At 45.9% G+C, this 23,567-nt stretch overlaps 1 protein-coding gene across 3 annotated transcripts in view; it reads left to right on the plus strand.

Moving 5' to 3' along the window:
• Positions 1 to 23,567, plus strand: part of LOC135907193 (phospholipid-transporting ATPase ABCA3-like) — a 327,820-nt gene that overhangs the window by 85,835 nt on the left and 218,418 nt on the right. For all 3 annotated transcript variants that reach the window (XM_070525205.1, XM_065438877.2, XM_070525204.1), the window contains exons 6-8: positions 5,318 to 5,555; positions 19,679 to 19,864; positions 20,941 to 21,119. In XM_070525205.1, coding sequence (XP_070381306.1) covers positions 5,318 to 5,555; positions 19,679 to 19,864; positions 20,941 to 21,119 — 603 coding nt within the window. The remainder of the gene's footprint in view (positions 1 to 5,317; positions 5,556 to 19,678; positions 19,865 to 20,940; positions 21,120 to 23,567) is intronic.

The following is a 23,567-nucleotide window of genomic DNA, read 5'->3' on the forward strand; positions in this document are numbered from 1 at the left end:
TATTACATAGGGGGTGGTGGTGCAGTAACGCATACAGATGTAATAAGTGAGTAGTAAGCTGAAAACAAAAATTGGGAACTAATAAACAATAACCATAAAAGATAATAATACAAAAGGAATAAGATTATTGTGGTGGTAAAAAATAATCAGAAGTGCACAAGAAGAATACGTATCACAAACACGAAAAATGGAGGGTAATTTGAGTCATAGAAAGCACTCAGACCATTAATGTATAACAAATCAGTAAACAATACAAAACGTAAACTTAAAAGAAAAAGGCAAAACACCGCAATAAAAATAGGAACAATAACCAAAACAATATGCATGTTACATAGAGGACAAGATCTTTTAACATCATTCTTAACAAAAAAAAATGGGGGTGGGACATGACACAAGAAAGGTTTGGGCACTTTCATTAAGGATTAGAAGTTTCTGAAATTCATTTATGTCGGTGACGGTTGCGATATGTGATGGCAAGCTATTCCACTCGGTTATGGTGCGCGGGATGAATGATCTGGCATAAGTTAGTGTGCGACACGTGAAGCGTTCGATTTTAAAAGGGTGATCACGGCGGGGAAAGATGGCAGGGGGTGGCCTAAAGAAGTCCTCGCGAAGTGATGCATGATGGTAAAGCTTATGAAGAAGTGATAAGCGAGCGATTTTACGCCGACATGATAATACTTGCAGTTCAGCACGATTCTTCAATGAAGTGACGCTGGTGTCACGTGAATAATCCGAAAAAATAAAACGCACAGCACGGTTCTGCAGGGCTTCGATGTTTTTAATATTGTAGACTTGATCGGGATCCCAAATGGCTGAGGCATATTCTATTTTAGGACGGATTAAAGTGATATAAGCCTGTTTACGTAAGTGCGATGGGGTATGTTTCATGTTACGTTTAAGAAACCCAAGTGAGCGGTTTGCTGAAGTAAGGGTGACGTTAATATGGTTATTCCAGGACAGGTCAGACTGAAAGTTAACTCCAAGATATTTGTACGTGGTCGTAAGTTCCACTGAAGTATTATTTAGCAAGTAAGAGGTAGGAATTCGAGAAGCGTTTTTAGAGAAAGACATCACTTTAGTTTTTGAAGGATTTAGTGTCATTAGCCAAGTTGTGCACCATAAAGTTAAGGAGTCAAGGTCAGATTGTAGCGATTGGCGGTCAGCTTCAGAAGAGATGTTGCGGTAAATAACACAGTCATCAGCGAATAGCCTAACTTTAGATTTGAGGGACGAGGGTAAGTCATTTATATAAATTAGGAAAAGCAATGGACCTAGTACACTTCCTTGAGGAACACCGGATGAGACTGGGACGAAAGGAGAGTCAAAGTTGTTGACGGACGTGAACTGTTGTCTATTAGAGAGGAAGGCTTGCACCCATGCCAGAACAAGTGGGTGAATATTAAGATGTCTAAGTTTTAGTAAGAGCCGGTGGTGAGGAACTCGATCGAACGCTTTTGAGAAGTCAAGGAATATGGCGTCAACTTGGATGCCGGCGTCCAATGATGAGTGTAAATCCTGAGTAAATCCTGCAAGTTGTGTTTCACATGAGAAGCCCTTGCGAAAACCGTGCTGGTATTTGAAGATGATATTGTGTTGCTCTAAATATGTAATTACTTGTGAGTGTATAATGTGTTCCAAGAGTTTACAGATGGTACTAGTTAAAGATATAGGTCTGTAGTTAAGTGGAGACGAGCGATCCCCTGATTTAAATATGGGCACTACTTTTGCTATTAGCCAGTCCTGAGGAATTGTGCCTGACGACATTGATAGAGAGAAGATGGCTGCCAAGCAACGATAGATACCAGAAGAAATATGTTTAAGTATTTTGTTGTTGAAGCCATTATGATCAGATGCAGATGACGTTTTTAATTTTCCAAGTAGAGATAAAATACCAGCTTCATCAATAATTATTTCAGTCATAATAATACCGGAAACAACATCAATGCTAGGGCATGTAGTAATATCCTCAAGAGTAAAAACTGTTGCGAATGAGTCATTTAATAACTTAGCACATTCTGATTCAGTAACAGGAGAACCATTGGTATTAGCAAGAGTTACATCGGGGTGGTTGCTGGGATTTATTGTGCGCCAAAAGCGCCGAGGGTTATTTATTAGCAAAGATGGCAAATCACGACTGAAAAAGCGACGACGAGTAGTTTTTAAAAGTTGTTGATATTCCTTGTCACACTTTTTATAGCGACACCATGAAGCTGATAGTCTGTTTTTATCTGCCATTCTAAAAAGTCGTTTCTTTTTATTATTAAGTCGACGTAATTGCTGATTGAACCATGGAGAAATGTTGCTTGTTTTGATAGTCATAACTGGAATGTATTTGTTAATTAAGTTTGAGAGAGTATGTTTAAAAAGGTTCCAGTTATCTTCAATGGAACGTGACAAGTAGGCGTCTAAAAAATGGTCCGTGAAATGGGATAATTCGATACATATTGCATCAAAATTGGCTCGCTTATAGCACCTTATACACTTTTCAGCAACTCTCTTTTGGTTAAGTGAACAAGTTAAGCTTCCAGTAATTATGTCATGATCAGAAAGACCATCGAGATGGGCTATGTCAGTAAACAGGTCAGGTCGAGAAGTTAAAATTAGGTCAAGAATATTTGCGCATGTGCTCGAGCAACGTGTAGGTTTTTCGATAAGCTGGCACAACGAAAAATCAAGGCAAGAATCAAGAAATTCCTGTGCCTGAGTATCGTTGGCTGAAACAGATAGTGTAGACCATTGAATATTTGGATAGTTGAAGTCTCCGAAGATTAAAAGAACGGCATTTGGAAACCTCCCGCATATGTCAACAACAACGCGATGAAATTCCCCTTCGAAGGTCGCATTCATGTCCAGGGGGCGATAAAAAATACCAACAATGAGATCAGTGGAACCAAGCTTCAGGGACACAAATACGCTTTCAAGAAATGAGTTGACAAAGATAGGTATAGCAAAGAAATCTTTAGAAATTCCAATAAGCACACCCCCGCCTCTTCGATCCTTTCTATCGCAGCGAAAAAAGTTAAAATCTACTTGACTGACAAGAATGTTATTATCGGAAACAGTATCGTTGAGCCACGTTTCTGTTAGTGCGACGATGGAAGGCGAACTTGAGTCGATAATAGAAGATAGTTGAATACTTTTAGGAAGAACACTTCTGATATTAGTGTAGAAGAAAGATACCTTTCCATCTGAACGAGGTGGGGTGGTTACATGTACATGACGCTTAGAAGGGGCACGTCACGTAGGTGGGGTCATTGCTGAGCGTGCGGCTGTGCGTGGTACACACACCGCGCAATTAGAAGTTGTGTCCCAAGTGTAGGTGACGTTATTTAGGCACAGCCTGTCAAAAATAAGACGTACACGATCACCCTCCTTCCTTAGTGTTTTCGAAAACTGCAACAACTTCCTGTGTTTGTCCCGCACAGCCTCCGAATAGTCCCGTGCGACACTGAAGGGCGTATTCTTTAGTTTGAAGCCTTTGCTCAGAATAGTTTCGACTTCTTTGTCATTAAAAAGTTTAGCGATGATGGGGCGCTTTTTATCTGAGGAGAAACGACCTATGCGGTGAGCCCTGGCCAGTGACGAAATCGAAAAGTCAAGTCGGTTCCTGCAGAAGTCACGTACAAGACGTTCGGACGATTCCCATGTTTCAAATTGTTCCCCGTCGTCAATTCCATAGAATATTACGTTTGACCTTCGGGAACGATTTTCCAAGTCATCAATTTTGGCTTGAAGGTCTGAGAGGTCTGATGAAGGTCTGATATTGTCCCGGCATGACCGGTTTTCTACCTCATCGGATTTTGAAGCGAGTTTAGCGATAGATTCCCTAAGTGAGATTATTTCGGAGTTAAGTTTGTCATACATTGTACTACAGTCAGCAGCTCCTGTAGAAGATTCGAGCGAAGATACACGTGTTTCAAGGGCTTCGAAGTGGGAATTAAAAGATTCCTTAATATCGGCAATGTCAAGTGCAATTTGTTTCTGACCAGCCAACAATTGAGCGAGAAGATTAGCCGTCTCTGGAGGGGAACTAGTAGAGCACTGACTGCTACTTGAAGTGGTGTTATGAGCCTCGCTTGACTTTGATGTACTTGCCGAAGGCACACCTCTAGGTCCAGGGTTAAGTTCAATATCGCCGCTCAAGAGAAGGCTATCGTAACAGTGCAAAATGCGAAAGCAGCAAGTAACAACACTGTTCGGGCAGGACAGCAGCAGCAAAAAGCGGTCATCAGAACAATAGCTATATGCACCTTGGATATAACATACCTGCGTGAAAAACAAGCAGCGTTTAAGCAACATTCCGGCGTCGCTGCTGCACTGCCCACTGAAGGAAGGTGCCGTTGCAAAGTCCTTTATATGGTCCGGTGTAGATGTCGCTGACCACTGCTTAGCGGTGATTGGTAGAACGACGGTGACAACAGCCAGAAGCGAATCACGTGGGAGGCCGTCGGCAAAGCCAAGGGGCATGCCAGGGCTATCACCAACAGGAGTGATAGGGCTGTCCATGGGCACACCATCGACCGCATCCACGTGCCGGTGAAAAGGAAGCGCGGAAGATAAGGCAGCGTCCCCGCAGAAGAATCCATGGAAGCATCCCAAGAACTGCGTAAAAAACAAGCAGCGTTTAAGCAACATTCCGGCGTCGCTGCTGCACTGCCCACTGAAGGAAGGTGCCGTTGCAAAGTCCTTTATATGGTCCGGTGTAGATGTCGCTGACCACTGCTTAGCGGTGATTGGTAGAACGACGGTGACAACAGCCAGAAGCGAATCACGTGGGAGGCCGTCGGCAAAGCCAAGGGGCATGCCAGGGCTATCACCAACAGGAGTGATAGGGCTGTCCATGGGCACACCATCGACCGCATCCACGTGCCGGTGAAAAGGAAGCGCGGAAGATAAGGCAGCGTCCCCGCAGAAGAATCCATGGAAGCATCCCAAGAACTGCGTGAAAAACAAGCAGCGTTTAAGCAACATTCCGGCGTCGCTGCTGCACTGCTTCTTAACTTCTTCGCTCACTCACTCATAAGGCTTTGAGCAATCTTCTCAAGCTTTAAGCTACAACCTCCTTGAAGCGCTGAAGAGTTACGGTATTTTTTCAGAGAGCCTAGTACCTATATCATTTATTTGTCAGACATCCTCTGTTGCTCTCGTTTCCCTTTTTCATTACTTTCACCCATTTTAACTGTATTTACATATCTGGATACAAAAAGCTTAGATTGTACATGCTCATCTGGAGAGGGAAAAGCCGCACATGAACAAACCGCACTGTATGCTATCCTGCACTGGAATTTCTAATCATTTGCATTATCTTTTCCAGGAACACCAGTGCGTAATGGGGTTATCTGATGCCGAGTTCATCTGGGGTAACTTTTTAACAGCTATGGCCTATGGCCTCGTCGTGAGTTTCATCGCTATCGCAATGATGTTTTGGCCCAGAAATGTGCAACACCCCTACGGCGAGGGATTGAACGTGAGCCTGGTTACCGTGTCATTCGTCATCTCTCTTGTTGGAGATTGCCTAGTCATCATACTCCTCACCTGTGTGTTCCCTAAAGGTGTGCACAATTTCATAGCACTGCGACGCAATTTTTGTGCCATCGGGAACAGCAACCATCTACTGATAACTGATGGCGGAAGTGATTAGAATCCGATGGCCACTGCCGCTATTTAACTTTGTACAAGTTTATGAAAGCCAACGCTGTTTTTACGCTACATGACCAGTCACGCCAAGTACTTGAGCTATGCTGCGCACTCAGTATTCAATATTTTTTTCTATCAATTAGATGTTTAGAGCACGCGACATTTAGCTCACCTCTACCCACTATTGTACGCTGTGGCGAATAATCTTACGATGGACCGGCTAATTCCTGACTACTCACGCTTCTGCACCAGTTCTGCCTACAAGTTTTCCTAGGAGGTGAACAAGGCTCTGGAAGAGGCTATATATAGCTACATCACAGTCAATGACTGCGCAATCTTATTCTCATATTACATGGGGTTTGCGTTTACCGGTTAATCCGTTAGGTGCGCTTGTTGCACCAAACACCACAACCTCGATTAACTTTGCGCAGGTTCCATGATAGCCCACGCCAGTTTTACGCTGGACGACTAGTCACCTTCGTTATTTGAGTGATGCTCGGCACTCAGATTTTGCGGTAATTTTTTTATCGATTTGTGCTAACAGTCCTTCAATATAGCTGAAGCTGCTTTTATGCATAATTTGTTTGTAATATGCAATACGTTTTCTTGGGCCAAATATTCTGCAAACAGTTTATATCGCCAGAGTGGTAGCTTGGCCAGGTTAAGAATTCATAAATGCCTTAAAAGCGTGAACAGGACCAGGTCGGAAAAGACATATATTCGCACACCCACAGGTACCACTGTATGCGTGTTTTCTTTTTCTGCATTTTTATTTCGTGTCCAGTTCACGCTTTGTAACGTTCATATGCCTATATCGGTGAGCAGTGTAGATAATGTTCCAATGCGTCTGCGTCATTATTCCAGCTTTGAGGCTACGGCATTAAAGCTTCATTGAGAAAGTACTGAAAACGTATGGCCGAATTTCTACCATCTTGAGGCAGAATAATGTATTCTTCGTTCTTGCGTTATCGCATACGTGTCATTGAGCAGCCACGGCGGGTAATAACCCCAAGTACCACCGCACCCATCTACTTCAGAGTTTGTGCACTGCATATGCGCTCACTGCAACGCAGCTGATCGACGCCCGGCGATGTACGCCTATTTGAGTGGCACGAGCGTCGAGTGACATTCTTGTTTCTTGCGCAGCACTTCCGGTAAACCTCCTAAAACGGCTGGAGACCAGATTCAAAATGAATCGGAAAAAAAATGCACAGTACAAAATATATGGGTTTCGTTATAGGTGCGACATCACAGCATCAGTTTAGTTACAAGGGGAGTTATCGAAATGTCCGGAATAACTTCACCAATTATAAATCATTGATGACCGCACACCAAAGCACCGCATCGCAGACTGTAGAGACCCTCCAGTTGAGCACGACTTCGGCGAAATTCCTGGAAAGGTGGAGGTAGAAAGCGGAGGTTATGACGTCACTAGGAACGTCGCCCCCGCGGAAGTGTCATGATATTTAAACGGTTAAATGATGGAAAACATTTGCCTGCCATAGACTGAACACCTGCCTACCAGAGCGGACGTGACCTCACTCCCACCTCTCTTGCTTCTCCTCTCCCGCTGCTCGCTCGCTTGCTCGCAACAGCTGCGTGCCCGCCCTCGATACATGATTTGATGTCACCACCGGACAGGGCGCGTAAGGAGCGCTTTGTGCACCGCTCGCAAGGAGGCTACGCCCCGCCAAGTGGAGCGCGCTGCGTCTCCTCATCACTGAGCTGGCGCTCGCCTAGCTACTCGCGGATGCTTTTGCTGCCACCGCTGCATCTCTCACACCCGGCGTACCTGCGCTCGCGCTACAGGCACTCTACGAGGCTGCCTTTGTCTGAGATAGAGAAGAGCCAACCCACGCGCAGGCGATCAGAAGTTTGTGCGATGCTGGCTTCTCCTTCCACGAGCTGTAGCGGGTCCTGTGCCGCGGAAGACGCTGCAGTGTCCCCGGGCCGGACGGGGCCACGCACCAGGTGCTGGGCAACTTGGACAACGATCAGCGTCATCTCCCGCTCGACGTGTACAACGGCGTCATGCGCAGCGGCTGTCTCTTCGATCAATGGCGCCACACGATTATCGTGCCGCTCCTGAAGCATGGCGAGCCACCACGCGACCTCATCTCGTACAGGGTGGCAATATTCATGTCGATTTCTGGCAAAACCACAGAAGACATGGCCCTCTCGTGGCTTTAGTGGATCGCGCAGACTAGTGCTACCCTGCCCCTTGAACAGTGCGGCTTCCGAGCACACCGCTCCACGGGTGACTGCCTTGCCGTCGTTGTGGGCACGCTCGAGCAACCTATAGGGGAAGCCGCTTTCCTCTTGTTCCTCGACGTGCAGGTCGCTTTCGATTGTGTGCCCCACGAGACCCTCCTGGCTTCGGTGCACGCGTTTGGCGTAGTGGATTAGCTCCGGGTCTATATTCAACATCATCATCAGCCTGGTTACGCACACTGCAGGGCAAAGACCTCTCTCATACTTCTCCAACTACCACGGTCCTATACTAATTGTGGCCATGTTGTCTATGCAAACATTTTAATCTCATCCACCCACCTAACTTTCTACAGCCCCCTGCTACGCTTCCTTTCCCTTGGAATCCACTCCGTAACACTTAATGACCATCGATTATCTTCCCTCCTCATTACATGCCCGGCCCATGTCCATTTATCTTTCTTGATTTCAACTAAGATATCATTACCTTGCGTTTGTTCCCTCACCCAACCTGCTCTTTTTTTATCCCTTAACGTTGCACACACTATTCTTTTTTCCATAGCTCGTTGCGTCATCCTCAATTTACGCAGAACCCTTTTCGTAAGCCTCCAGGTTTCTGCCCCGTACGTGAGTTCTGGTAAGACACAGCTCTTATACACTTTTCTCGTGAGGGATAATGGCAACCTGCTGTTCGTGATCTGAGAATGCCTGCCAAACGCACCCCAGCCCATTCTTATTGTTCTGATGATTTCAGTCTTATGATCCGGATCCACGGTCACTACCTGCCCTAAGTAGATGCATTCCGTTACCACTTTCAGTGCCTCGCTACCTACCTTAAACTGCTGTTCTCTTGCGAGAGTGTTAAACCCTACTTTAGTTTTCAGCAGATTAATTTTTAGACCCACCCTTCTGCTTTGCTTCTCCACGTAAGTGAGCATGCATTGCAATTGGTCCCCTGAGTTACTAAGCAAGGCGATATCATCAGGGAATCGCAAGTTACTAAGGTATTCTCCATTAACTCTTATCCCTAGTTCTTCCCAATCCATGTCTCTGAACGCCTCGTGTAGACATGCTGAGAATAGCATTGGAGAGATCGCGTCTCCCTTCCCGACGCCTTTCTTTATTAGGATATTGTCGCTTTCTTTATGAAGGACTACGATGGCTGTACTTTGTAGGTCGGTGATCGGTGATCACCGACCTAATGAGTAAGCTGATCGGTGTATATTTTTTGTTTATATCTTTGGCGTCCCCTCCCTTATGGATTAGGCTAATATTAGCGTTCTTCCAAGATTCCGGTACGCTCGAGGTCATGAGGCATTGCGTATACATGGTGGCCAGTTTTTTTAGAACAATCTGCCCACCACCCTTCAATTATTCTGCTTTTACCTGATATTCCCAGCTGCCTTCCCCTATTGCATTGCTCTTCCTTCCGGCGTTACTTCTGGGATGTGAAATTCCTCTAGACGATTCTATCTTCCATTATCATCGTGGGTGCCACAGGTACTGTATAAATCTCTATAGAGCTCCTCAGCCACTTGAACTATCTGATCTATATCAGTAATGGTATTGCCGGCTGTCTTTTAGCGCATACATAGCATTCTTGCCTATTCCGAGCTCCTCCTTCACTACTTTTAGGCTTTCTACGTTCCTGAGAGCATGCTCAATTCCATCCGTCTTATATCTCTCATGTCAGCTGTCTTACGCTTGCTGATTATCTTGGAAAGTTTTGCCAGTTCTATTCTATCTGTAGGATTAGAGGCTTTCATACATTGGCGTTTTTTTATCAGATTTTTCGTCTACCGCGCTAGCTTACTGGTACCCTTTCTAGCGAAGTTACCACCGACTTCTATTGCACACTCCTTAATTGTGTCCCTAAGATTGTCGTTCATTGCTTCAACACTAAGGATCTCTTACTGAGCTAAAGCCGAATACCTGTTCTGTAGCTTGATGTCGAATTCCTGTATTTTCCCTCTTACCGCTAACTGATCGGCTTCTTGTGTAGCAGTTTCTTCCGTTCCGTCCTCAAGTCTAGGCTAATTCGAGTTCTTCCCATCCTACGGTCACTGCAGCGAACCTTCCCGAGCACGTCCTCATGTTGTATGATGCAAGGGTGAGCGCAGGGTATGAAGTCTATTTTATTTCTAGCCTCGCCCTCGGGGCTCCTCCACGTCTACATTGGGCTATCCCGCTTGCTGAAGAAGGTATTAATTAGCCGCATAATATTCTGTTTTGCAAACTCTACTAATAACCTTTCCCTGCTATTCCTAGAACCTATGCCATAATCCCCCACTGACTTGTCTGCAGCCTGCTCCTTGCCTACCTTGAAATTGAGGTCGACCAATAGTATAGTGCATTTTGTTTTGACTTTACCCATCGCCGATTCCACGTCTTCACAAAAGCTTTCGACTTATTGGTCATTATGACTAGATGTATGGGCGTAGACCTGTACGACGTTCAATTTGTAACTCTTACTAAATTTCACAAGACCTGCGACTCTCTCGTTAATGCTATAGAATTCCTGTATGTTACCAGCTATGTTCTTATTATTCAGGAATCCGACTCCTAGTTCTCGTCTCTCCGCTAAGGCCCGGTAGCATACTGGAACTGTATATGCATCTTTTGTCCTCCTAACATCACTGCTCCTGATTATATCCCATTTACTGCCCTCTAATTTCTCCAATAGCCCTGCTAGGCTCGCCTAACTAGATAACGTTCTAGCGTCCGGACCGAGGCATTCTTAGCACCCTCTGCTGCGTCACAGGTCTAACCACCGCCGTGGTCAGTTGCTTCGGAGCTGCTGGGGACTGAGGGCCGGGGTTTGATTATTGTAGTCATAGGATGTTAGGGCCAAGTACTGCTCCAGGGTGGCCAGTACTACTCTGGTGAGGGAGTGCTTTAGTGGTTCTGGTCACCGAGATCAGACCTTACTCCAGAGCTGTTTATGCAATTTAATCAACACACGGATTTTTTTTCATCCGGTAGAAAATTACGCGGCACCGGGATTCGAACTACGATCCTCTTGCACGCGAGGCGGATGCTCTACCTCTACGCCACCGCTGCACCTATATTCGGCCATTCTCAAAAGGCAGGACGTCCACTGTGCCGGCACGTCCCTATGATGTGCGGCGTGCCTCAGGGAAGCGTGTTGAATGCCTTCCTGTTTAGCCTCACTCTTGCAGCCGTCATAGAGTGCTTGGGAAAAGCAGGCCAATTGCCTTGGGAAAAGCAGGCCAACAATCTTGTATTGTCAAAATTGTAATAAACTTCAAACTTCAAACTTCAATTCCCTGGGCGCGATGTGGTTTAGGTGGACGACGTGACGCTATACGTTCGTTGCCCGACTACCGGCATGTGCGAGATGCGTGACCAGCTACAGGCGGCCCTCTACGCTGTGGCTGGCTTCCTTCTCGCCATCAGTCTGCGCCTCTCCTCCAGCAAGAGCGAGACTTTCATGGTCACACCCACGCTGCCACCCACCGCCACACCGGTGGCGTGCTTGTCAATGGCCTCCCCCTCTGCTGGCGAGCAACGGTCCGCTACTTCGAGCTCGCCCTAGACCGCCGTCTCAACTTCGATCCTGCAGTAAAGCAGCTACGTGCGGAGATGTACCGAATAGAGAGCGTGGTGCGCAGGCATCGCGCGCGTGGCGACGGCTGCCTCCGTCGTTTGCGGTGGACCTTTACGAGGCTCTCGAATTGCAAAAGGTGCTCTACGCGCTGCCGCGGTGCCCATTTCGCGAGAATTAGTGGTAGTACATCAATCTAGATCACCGACGAACCCTGTGCATCTGCCACGGTCTCCCCGTACCTCACGCGTGACGTGGACACTGGCGGAAATAGGCGCATGACCCCTCTCCATCACGTGCGATCTGCGTAGCCTTTGTCACCTGGAGCGTCTCTCCCGAGCCCCGGGCACCGGACCCATGCTGTCCCTACTCCGCCGACTCTTCAAGCCGCGTGTGGGAAAGGTCTTCGATCTCTTCCACGACGTGCTGGCTGATCCACCGGTGCTCCCTGCACCCACACCGCCCCCGAACCAGCTCGCGCTACTACACGTGTGCCTCGACCTTCCGGGCGTCCGTTCCAAGCACCGCACACCTGTATGGGCAATAAGGCAGGAGGTTGCTTCACGGATACAGGGTGACTTGGTGGGAAGGACACACCTGTACTCGAACGGCTCCGTCCTTAACGACGCCTCCGCGGCTGCTGCCTGCACTGCACCGCACCAGACAGTGCCACCTCTCGTTCCGCGCTTCTTCCACAAACATGGAGCTCGTAGGGGAAGCGCCTAGCTATCGACATCCTCAAGGAATCTCCACGCATCACGAGCGCGGCGATTATCTGCGACTTGCGACCGACGCTGCGGCTGCTCCTTCTCCACGAACGCGCCCCGCTGCTTGCTCGGTGGGTTGCCCTCCATATCCATGCTTTTTAGCGGTGCGGGTGTGACCTGCGACACCAGCGGCTCCTGTTCCTTGTCGCCATCGCGGAAAACAATGCAACGGACGACCTGGCCAGGCGCGCACACCACCCGTCGAGCGCGCTGTGTCGGCGGGTCAACTCGTTTGAATCGGCGCGCCAGCATTTCCAGAAGAGGTCGCGCTCCGCGACGCCAAATGCCGGGTCGCGCAGGGTAAAACTGCTTGATAATTGGAAAGTAGCGACACTCTCCTGCCCGCGGCGCTTTCCGTCTCGATTGTCCTCGCCTTTTCTCCTCGGCTCCCGCGGACGGGCCGTAGCAATCTACGGAGGCGCGTTATCTTGGGCCAGTTGCACGGCCCACTAGTGTTACAAATTTTCAGATATGGTGATAAGCACATCGATCATGCTTAAGGCAACATTTATGAAGACGTTGGTTTTTTCCCTAAAGCCGTATGAACGGAGTACGTAAACTGGTGTAAAAGGAGCGTTGAGGCGAGTTCGACAGTGCAGACAATTTTTCTGCAACATGATGAGATGTTTTACTTTCTGCATTTGAACTAGTATTGCTTGTGTCACATCCCTGTGCGTGTGGCTTACTAAGCGAAAGCTTTAGATCTTTGTTTCAAGGTCGTGTTGTGAGGTATAGAAAATATCACATGACCCAAGGAAGGCCGGAAACGAACCAAAGCTTGTCCACCCGTGTATACAAGATGGTTACTGATTATCAGTTATTGAATTATTGATTATTAATTGTAAAAAGAATAATTAAGATGTGCTAAGGAGGAATAAAGTGTGTTAAGGAGAATTGAGATGGATTAAGGTGGATGAAGGTGCATTATAGAGGATTAGAGTGGATTAGGGTGGTTGAAGGAGGATTATGGTGGACTAAGGATTATTAAAGTCCATGAGGGAGGATGAAGGTGTATTAGGATGAAATACGTTGCAGTGCTAAATATTATCACCTGCAGAATATTTCTTGCATTACTGGATCATGACCACAATCTTTATTGGTCGCTCAATCTTCGTAATCAAAGCGCATTGATGTAATGAATTCGCTGGTGTTAAATCAATGGAAAAAGTTTGCGCACAGAACAAAACCGCAGAAAGGTGGCTTTAAAACGTGCGCTAGTAAAGCGAAGATCCCCTGCCTCCGCCTAGATGTCGATATCAGCAGCAAGCGTGCACGATCATGTGAACACGCCTGCATATTTTCTGTATGCGTGAGAAAACCAAATAATAATTGTCGCCCACTCACGCGTGCGTGGAATCGCAGTTCAAACCAAATTCTAAAAATCTAAGGCGAACTTAGGTATCGCCTAAGAGAAGCGAGCGTGAAAGCCTTGTAAAGTCTAGTTTCATTTACCTTAATGCACATCCATCAACCGCGATCCACCCTATTCTACCTTAATCCTAATTAATACACCCTTATTTGTCTTATTCCTGCTTCGTCAACCCTAATTACTTTAGTACACCCTAATAGACCTGAATTCTCAATTAATTTCTTTTGCCTTTATCCTCTGGTAGCTTCTACACTAGTTAAGGAGAGAAGGTGTTCGAGGTACGACGTCGGCAGCCCTCGATGATACGAGTGCACGGTGGTAGCGCGAAGGAAGTGCCGTTGTCCGATAAAGTGACGCTTCATTCAAACCCAGTGGCATCTGTCAGAGTCCAAGCCCGAAACTCCGCTCTGTCCACACAACCAAACATGACTTTTTAAGCCCTCAGTTGCACAAAGGAGTCGCAAACCAGCGAGTCACAGATGCGAGCTCACATCATTGTAACCAATAGCACAACCACCTTCGTGCCGCACACGGCATTGGTGGAAACACTGGCACACTTTACAACACGCCATTGGATAGGATTGGCCAAAGACACGTGTCATCTCTATCTGCCCTACGTTAGGCTGTCAGTATCGGCCCTTGATGTCCTCCGCCTTTCTTCTGCAAGCGGCCGCCACGCTAGCTGCGAGAATGCTTCCATGAAACCATGGCTGATTGACGGCATGTCTCTCGTACAGTGGGCTGCCCTGCCAGTACTGAGAAAACTCTGTCCCCCGTGCAGCTGTGGGCCGGTTCGTTTGAAATCCAAGCACCATAATTGGGACCCGATGGCAGTCGCACACGAAACCATCCATCGGTTGCAGCTGGCTAAGTCGTGATAAAGCTACCGCCGTTTTCACAGGCATTCTCAGAAGGCGCACGTGGGTACCAAACATTGACGCTCATTTGAATCGGCTGGACAGTGTCGCCTCGCCCGGATTCCATGACCGAGACGGGACCTGTGGGGAAGCACATCGGCATTAGCGGTGGTGGTGACCTCACGCACCCCCTACCTTTTACCTTATCGCCCATCTCCCCGAACGCCCCCTTCAGCTCGGACCATCTTCCCTTTTGTTCCGAGCGAGGGTGCAGATCTGATGCCTCTTCTATTGCGCAGCCACTAATCCCATTTCTTTCCACGCGTGCGTGTCTCTCGCCTCCACTCTTCGCAGAACCCACCTGCGTCCTTCCTTTCCGGTAACTGGCCGATACAGCACCGTGTGAGGTCGTCCTGCGCTTTGCTGTAGTAGCCTAAACTGGACCACACGACAGCAACGCAAACTCCCTAACCTCAAACTGACTCCCTCCTTCATCCCCTTTAATCCGCCCTAATTCTCTTTATTACGCCTTAATCATTGTTCATGCTCATTTAATCCTCCTTTATTCACTCTAATCCACCTTAATCTTCCTCTCATCCACCTTAATCTTCGTTTCATCCACCTTATACTTCCTTGACACGCCTTAATCCTTGTTCATGCAGATTAATACACCTTAATACACCCTAATACACCTTTATCCTCTCCTAATCCACCCTAATTCAATCACTAATTAATAAATAATTCACTTGGCTAATTATTAATGTCTTATATACGGCTTGACATGCTTTGGGTAGTTAATGGGCCTACTGGGTCGCGTGATATTTTCCTTTCAAAAGGCGGCCTTGAAACAGAGACTTAAGGCTTTCGCCCTAAAACTTAAAAGCAACACGTAATGTGGACTAGCTAGCGCTCATCTCCTGCAATACCTCAAGTATACTTGCCGCTACTTTTTGTGGGGCCTGCATTCATTGTATGACTGAGGCACACATCGACGTATGCTGAAAATAATAGCTCCTCTACAAGCCGCTATTTCAATTTTCAGTAAAACAGGCAACGGTATCCTAACAATAACTAAATGTGCGATCGAGAGGCGGTATCATCGCTCAGCATTTTTCACAGAAGAAAATAACTTCTAGTGCTTCATTTCCCACTGAAGAACAACAGTTGGTGATTTGCGAGGAGATGGAGTCCCGCCAAAATATTAGGCATGCTGAGGACAATCCAATTTTTTTGCAACGTACAAGTTGCCGCAGCGAAAATGCTAGAGAGCAGGCGGGAAGAATAAAAAATAGAGCATTAGTGGATGCTTTGATGTGAGCAATAAGACGCCTCACCTCTCATACAACACTCTTCTTTACCGGAATAAAATTCTTGCGGCCAAAGTTATGCAATCAGTGCTTCCTGCGCAAGCTGTCACGCTTTCCATGTGGTATCACAAATATTGCATAACCAGCTTCACGCTTCTTGTTGCAGTTATATGCACAGCAGTTATATGCATACCGCTAGCACAGACAGCAGGAAACACAGCGTACAGCGTTCACTACGCCGAGGTAAAGCGCCGAGGCGGCCGAGCTGAGGAGAAAAATGGTGCGGGCGAAAAAGAAAAACCCAAGGAACACGCAAGATGCGTGAGTTTTCAAGGGTAGCGGCACGGAGACCGATTGTCGTAGGGGACGCGCAAGGGGCGAGGAGGAGGCGAGGAGATCGTGTGGCGGCGGCACAGTTCACAAAGTGGTGATACTTTGAAACTCATTCTAAGAACAGTTTACACCCTTTCGAGTGCCCCTTCTGCCACACAGCGATAATCGTCATCTGCCTTGTTGCGTTTCCTTTCTTTACAGTTGCGATCCCGGTACTTTCCAGTAACGAACGGCACGCATGTTATCAGCATGATAGCATTGGCGACAGGAAATGCGATCATGCTGATAACGCGCGCGTGCTTTTCTAACCGTCGCCGATTATGTCGGTCTTACCGACCGTCTTTGAGCTTTTCCGTCACGCGCATAGGCATCCTCTGTTGTCACTGCCACCTCCCCTTTCTCTCCCTTCCTGTTGTGCAGTGCGGGTTAGGGGCCCTCTTTTGAGAGACAGTTACGACGCTGCACTTAGCCCAACCTTTCACTCCCCAATCAACAATCTCTCGCTCCTCCGAGTTCAGTTGATGTGCTGCGTTGACGTAAAGTTAACCAAAACAATGTCAACGTTGAGGTGCCAGTTTTTCATCGTCAGCGTAAGAGATATCATCTACCATTTTTTTTCGTTAGTTTTGCCGCGAGAATTTTGTCATGACACCTCGCTTGGTGAGGACATGTTTTTTTGTATATTAGCCCCGAGAACGAACAAGAGCGGCGCTGCGAGCGCCGCTCGCGTGACGTCAGGGAGGGGACTCAGGCCTGTCGTCTGCTACAGTTCGTGCTTTGTACGGGCGCTTTCTGCGGTGTTTTTGTTTGTTCGCCCTCGTTCTCTCTGCTTGTATACTTACGGTGGTCGTCTCAAACATATTTTTATGACGTCTTCCTTTGCGAACATTTATTCAAAGAGCTTATTTCTTAGACAACAATGCAGCTCTCGAAGGCAAGGCTACAGTGCCAGCCGAAGCGACGCAGACCAGCCCATTGCGGGTTTTTCATACGCGGATAGACAATCGCAAAAGCATAGCCTATAGGAATCCAGTTATGATACCATACCTGCCGCGGTGCAACAAGTATGTCACAAAGCTGGCTATATATGACTACTACAGCAGTTACGTTGATTTTATTCCGCTAAAACAGGTTTGCTCACGACGAGTAGTTCATGGTATAATATCGAATTTTTGCATTTCCTCACAGAAACGGTCGGCAGTAGCACGGTGACTTAACTAATACTGGAGCTTAGATTCTACACGTCTCACTTGCTTCTTTAACTGCTTGTCAACATTAGGCGGTTCTTCACGTGTTTATTTTTTTTAAGCAGCGGAAATTTGAAGTAAAGTTAATGAAGGCTTACAGCTATTTACAGAGTACAAATAGGAATGTACCAATATATATTCCCTTTTCCCTGCTACACGTTCAACTCACCTCTTTAGAGCGCGTTTGTTAATGATTAATAATGCATGTTATGTTCCTCTTTTTTTGTCTATGTTACCAAGTGAATATCATTTATTTATTTCAATGCCGCAGTGTGTTTTGCATTGTTATCGTGGAAATATTTCACTGTGCTTTCATATATTGTATAACTGCAATGTTTTATGGCCACTATATAGATGTAATTTATATGGCGCTTGATGTGTTACCCCATGCAGCCATATTGTACCTAAGAGGGTGAGATTACCTCAAGCCGCGTCTGTGCGGCTTTTTTCCCTCATCCACCTCCATTTACCACTCCTCTGTACATGTGTGTGTGTAAACGGAAATTAATAAATCAAATCACATCAAACTCACTTGAGAAATTTACTGGTGCTTGTTGCTTAAGGAATATACATGACGAATCTGTTTGGCAAACTGACACAGGCTGCTCGGCCCAATTTTTTTAGTGAAGTATGCCTGCTGGACCACATAGCTGTAGCCAGAAAGCAGTCGAAGCGTCAATGACTAGTAGTATGGGACATATTGAAGATATCGAAATTCCCCCTGTGGAGGGTCAGAAATCAAGTGAAAGTATATGCAAGGCTTGTGGTGCTTTCTTTATGAATGTTTGCGATTGGATTGGAGCAAATTTAAATTAGCCTGCAAGGTTCTCTTTTAAGTACCGACGAAGCGAATAGTTATCCGTTTGTATAATTAAATAATGCTGGATCGAGACATGGTGAGACAAAAGGTGCTTGAATTTTCCTTTTGTAGGCAATCTAAGCTCCGTAGTAGTAGCTCGAGAATACTTTAGCCATTCCAGTTGGCACTGTAAAAAAATGCTTTATGGTTTTAATTCGAAGTTGAAGTGAACTGATGGGTTTCGCGAACATAGCGTGCCTCGCCATACGGACAGTCGATTGCTACCGTTACGTGATCAGGGGTGGGCCATATTGTCGATAAAGGCTACTGAGGGCCACTATGATACATTTCATCACTTTCAATTGAGTGGCTGTCGATCTAAACAACGAAACTTTTCTCTCAGGTGATTGCTACTATGGTGTTTGTGAATTAAATATGTAAATACTCTACATGACACGCCGTCGTGTTAGCAGCCATGAGCAATTCGTTTTTTGGAGGCCTGTTTCGGAGGCGGATGAAAGTAGCAGCAAACATTTTCATAAGAAATGCGCGCCTAACTATTTTTTACGCATTAATGAATGGCCATATTTGAATAGAACAACACAACAGAGTAATAGGAATCATGATGACAGCTTCGCTGGGCAGTGTCTTTCTTATATCGGATAACATGTTGACGCCAATTACCAAATTTTTCTTCCACGTAAAATGCAATACCTCTCATAGCTAAATACTAAAGGAATGTTAAGTGTTTAGCGAAGCATCATACACAACTTCGCGCGTTGAATTTGCAGATATTCTCTTTTTAGTCAAAATTTACCAATAAACACGGCGCATATATGCATTGCAAAACCTTGTAGACCCCTTTAACGCTACTTAGCTTGCGATATCCAAGTCGCAAAGTTTCTCGACTCACACGCTTTTGAAGAAGAAACTGTGGTTAAGGTATTGCAGCTGAAAGAAGCCGACTTATTCTTCAATACGTACGGCTAGAGCCACCTATACCCCAAGCATACACGAAGGGAACGAGCGCGCGCGGCAGCCGAGCGAGCCGGAGCGAGCGGCATCCTGGCCGTGACGTCACTCGCCAGAGGGCGCCATTCCTCTTTCTCGGGGCTAATAGTGCTGATTGCGTCTGCCTGAGAATCAATTCATGTATCGGATGCATCGAATGCCCCATATGTTTTTCGAATGGTCAAGATTAGGGGGCTCCCATTGGACTCACTTGTACCCGTCTCTATATACTCCAGCAGATAATACATCGTGCAGGTAGCTCTATTTGTAGTATGTGTAAAGCAAGTGTTAACCAAGTATGCGAAACTGAAACGGTGCAGCCAACTGCGCATGCCCAAAGCAATATATTGAATAAACTCTGTTTTACCACACTGTGGCAGAAGACACATTAGCTTTGTTTATGTTGTCGTGGTATCTGAACTCTAGCTCGCGATGGTGCGCACGTTGCTTTTCGCCATAGCTCGAGTTCGTCTTGGAGCTATTGTGATTCGAGGAGAGACCCACGCATGTTCAGTGTTAGGCCACCCACTCCTTGCTAATATTAACGCACTATTTACTTGTAATAATGTTTACAGGGCAAATTGCAATAGTCCTGGCCATGGCGCTAGCACTTATTGCTCCTGCCTTCATCTCAACATCGTCAGCACCGTTGCCCAACTATTTCCTAAAATCAAGGCAGTCGAAACTCGCCACGTGTGTCTTGCCCCACACAGCTTTATACTCTGTAATGAGGATTATCTGCATCGCCCGAGACTACGAAGGTTTGTATTGCCTTTATTTCATTCTGCGCAGACCTTTTCAGACGGTGCATCGACGGTTTTAAACCTTCCCCTAATCTCAGAGCACTGGCTTGATCGTGGTTGTATTTTCATTTTCATTTGCCTTGATGTTTCTACGCTTAGTACTGTATTTTAACGTTGTTTATTATTTATTTGAGTGTTCACATCTACATCTCCACTCCGCTATATCATACTTTAGCGATAGAGGGTAGTTAAAATATCATAATATCATTCAATGCAGACCTTCCCCCTCAAGGTCGCCAAAAAAATATTTCTTTGTTTTTGTAAATCTATACAAGGGCTCCCGAGCTAGAGCTTCCTGTCATTGTGTTTAGTATATTATCTGGAGTTTCTCAAATCTTTTTATGCGGATAATATAGTCCTTCCTGTTGAATCCGTATTTGGTTCTAGAATTTATTATTCAAGGTTGTTCACTATTTCTTCCGCACTAATACAATTTGTGACCACAGTTGTTCCAGAAAGGCTTATGTTTGGCATAAAATTGTTTTTATGCACAACGGACGCATTTCAACAGACAAGAAAGATATGAGCATAGAGAACGGGGCATGTTTGCAGAGGATTTGCAAAACGAAACTTGCATATTTCACCAGTCATACCGTGATTTTCAGAAGACTCAATAAAAATTTTTTTTAGGTTTCTCAGAAATTTGGGAGTAACAGTTTTAATGGCAATATTTGAGGCGGTTGTACGTTATTACGCCCGCATTTTTATATATTGGAAATCACCGCTGATTTGATCAATTCATCGTCGAATCTCAAAGCTTAGTCTAAGTAATGTCGAATGCGGGAGCTTAACAAGCACACTTTCTTACGATAACGCCCCGTTTTCTGCTCTTACAGTCATTTGGCTAGGAATTTCTGTAACCTAAAAACACTGTGTATCATAGAGCCCATGATTGATCTAAAGAAAGCAATATTCTTTTTTTTCTGAAAAACACATCATATATAGAATGAATGCTAAAAACATAAATATTACCCATGCAGGTGCATAGTTCGGAGAAAGCGCTCAATTTTCTCTCAAACCCTTGGACGTTGCAGGAGGCGCATCATGGTCACTCGTGACCAGGAGAGTGCTTCACAAAGACAATGTCACAATTGGGGAACTTTGGGGAGGAATGCTTATCTGCGACGTTGTTATGATGTTCTTGGCATTCTACCTATCGAATGTTCTTCCCTGTAGCACCAACAATCCACGAAGCCCGATATTCTGCCTTCTGGTACGTATTACCGTACGACGGCGTTCTCTCACAGATGACGCCAGAGAACTCAGTGTCAGTTTTAATAACTATGGCGCTTCGAATTAATGGCGTTCGTCATTAGGCACGTATCTCTTCATGTCTTTCCGTTTGAATGACAGTGCGATACTGTAACCATGCCGAAATAGCGAACTCACTGAAATGTTCCTTTTACTTTAGAACCTACTTAGTAATTTTGAGGCAAGATTACAGCTTCAATGCCCTTAAGATTTTGCATCGCATTCTGAATTTAACTGTGCAAAAATATTCCCCAACTCTGTCATAATTAGAGGGACATGACACGCAGTTCTCACCTTTGGGTTTCTTCCAATGCCAGGAACAGTCATAGGAACGAATGCTGTTGGGTTTAATATTTCATTACCTTCCAATGACTTTACATTGACATCACACTTTTATTACCAATCGCTGCTAATCTTTTCCTTGGTATATATTTACACATGCCTTAAGTACTTTTATTCAGCACGGAGCACTAGATTTTGCAGGAGTGCGGCGAGGTAACACCGGAAGTCTGCGGATCTCCATCGGGTTTGAATACGTCCCTAGTATCTGCATTTTCGATTTGCCTGAAGAGCTTCGAGCACGTTCTCGCGAACGCTCAACTAATGCAGCGGTGCTGGCGTTACCAAAATCCTGTAGTCTGCTTGACATGAAAAATCTTTCGTTAAATAATACTAACAAGCACTTTAGGGGCCAGGTATTGTTTTCAGAGTGCCTAGTGCAGCCTATTTCTGAATGCCCACCTAAACAACGCCCAGTCTAATCGGATTCCAACACCATTGCACCCATTGAAATAAAATAATTAGGAATCAGTTTATTTATTTGTGCGTAATGGATCCCTTTAGCATGGCTATGAAGGGAAGAAGCACACAGTACAAAGCAGCAAAGTAAAGGGAAGTACACATGTAAGAAATCAATGCAGTACTCTATAGTATATTTAAAAGATAGAGTCATCGAAAAAATGTACATGTAGGTTTGCATAATAACACTAGATGTACAGTGTTGGGCACGATATTCTATCTTTCACTTTTATTGCTTTTTACTGATGTTCAGGTTGTCTGACGAAGCTTGAGTCACAGTCAAATCCAGACGTGAGTCGAACCAAATGTGTAATGTTTGCGCTGGCCTAGAGTTACGACAGCTATTTTTGTTTTCCCCTCATGTAACAATTTAGTTTTGCTTAAATTATCAACTTTAATTTATTGGCTGTAGACCCCAAATGTGATACGCAAGGTTTTAGAGCACCTTGAGAAACCTGTGAATAAATTATTTCCAACGCGATATACCTCACGGGGTCCTTTTTTCCGCGTTTCAAAGCAAGCCCACGAAATATGAGAAAATACCACGTGACGGGGCACTTGTGCACCGTTGTTGTGCTGCTCTCAAAAGTGCGATGGATGACCAAGCTCGGCTGTAGCGAGACTGGCCCAGGACAGGGCGTTATATCTGGTGATGCCTACGCCAGACATAACGCCCTGTCATGGGACAGTCTCGCTGGGCGTGCGGCTCTTACCACATGGCGGTTCAAATGCGTGCTGCTGGCCGAGCATTGCCGAAGCGATCAAGCGTCTAAGGAGATGAAAGAAACAAGAACACAACTTTTTACCCGCCGTGGTTGCTCAGTGGCTATGGTGTTGGGCTGCTGAGGACGAGGTTGCGGGATCGAATCCCGGCCACAGCGGCCGCATTTCGATGGGGGCGAAAACACCTGTGTGCTTAGATTTAGGTGCACGTTAAAGAACCCCAGGTGGTCAAAATTTCCGGCGTCCTCCACTACGGCGTGCCTCATAATCAGAAAGGGGTTTTGACACGTAAAACCCCAAATAATATTAAGAACATAACTTTATTTTTTATACTTGCAAAGGGCAAGAGTTGGCCGCCTGCTGACGCAGTGTAATTGGGTTAAGTGGCGAGGCGGCGTTAGGGTCCGAATTATTTTCCAGCAACCTTCAATCCGAAAAGCACCCTCTCAAAGTAATGCGAGTTCCAAGACGTCACCATGTGCTGCAGTGCACATTTGGCATCTCATAAGCATATTTTCCGAGGCGTTCTTGATCATGGTATGAGGGATGAAGTTGCTGACTTGTCTTATTTTTTTCGTTTACGTTCTGTGATGTTGTGGTTGGTGTCTGGTATGTTTTATCCTCGATGTAGCCCCAGAGAAAGAAATCGAGGGTAGGTAAATCTGGTGACCATGCTAGCCAAGCAGTGCGCCCATGCCGTCTAATCCACTACTGCGGGAATACATGCAGCCATTTGGAAGCTTTGCTGCTGCCGCGCGCAGGAGCACTATCATGCTGGTACCAAATAACCTTGATCGTAGCTGATGAAGATTCGCAAAGAAAATCTTCAAGCGCCCCATCAAGGATGTCGGTCACGTATCTTTCGCTTGTAAGCGCGTTATCAAAAAAT

The sequence above is a fragment of the Dermacentor albipictus genome, chromosome 9 (genome assembly GCF_038994185.2).
Source record: "Dermacentor albipictus isolate Rhodes 1998 colony chromosome 9, USDA_Dalb.pri_finalv2, whole genome shotgun sequence".
Lineage (NCBI taxonomy): Eukaryota > Metazoa > Arthropoda > Arachnida > Ixodida > Ixodidae > Dermacentor > Dermacentor albipictus.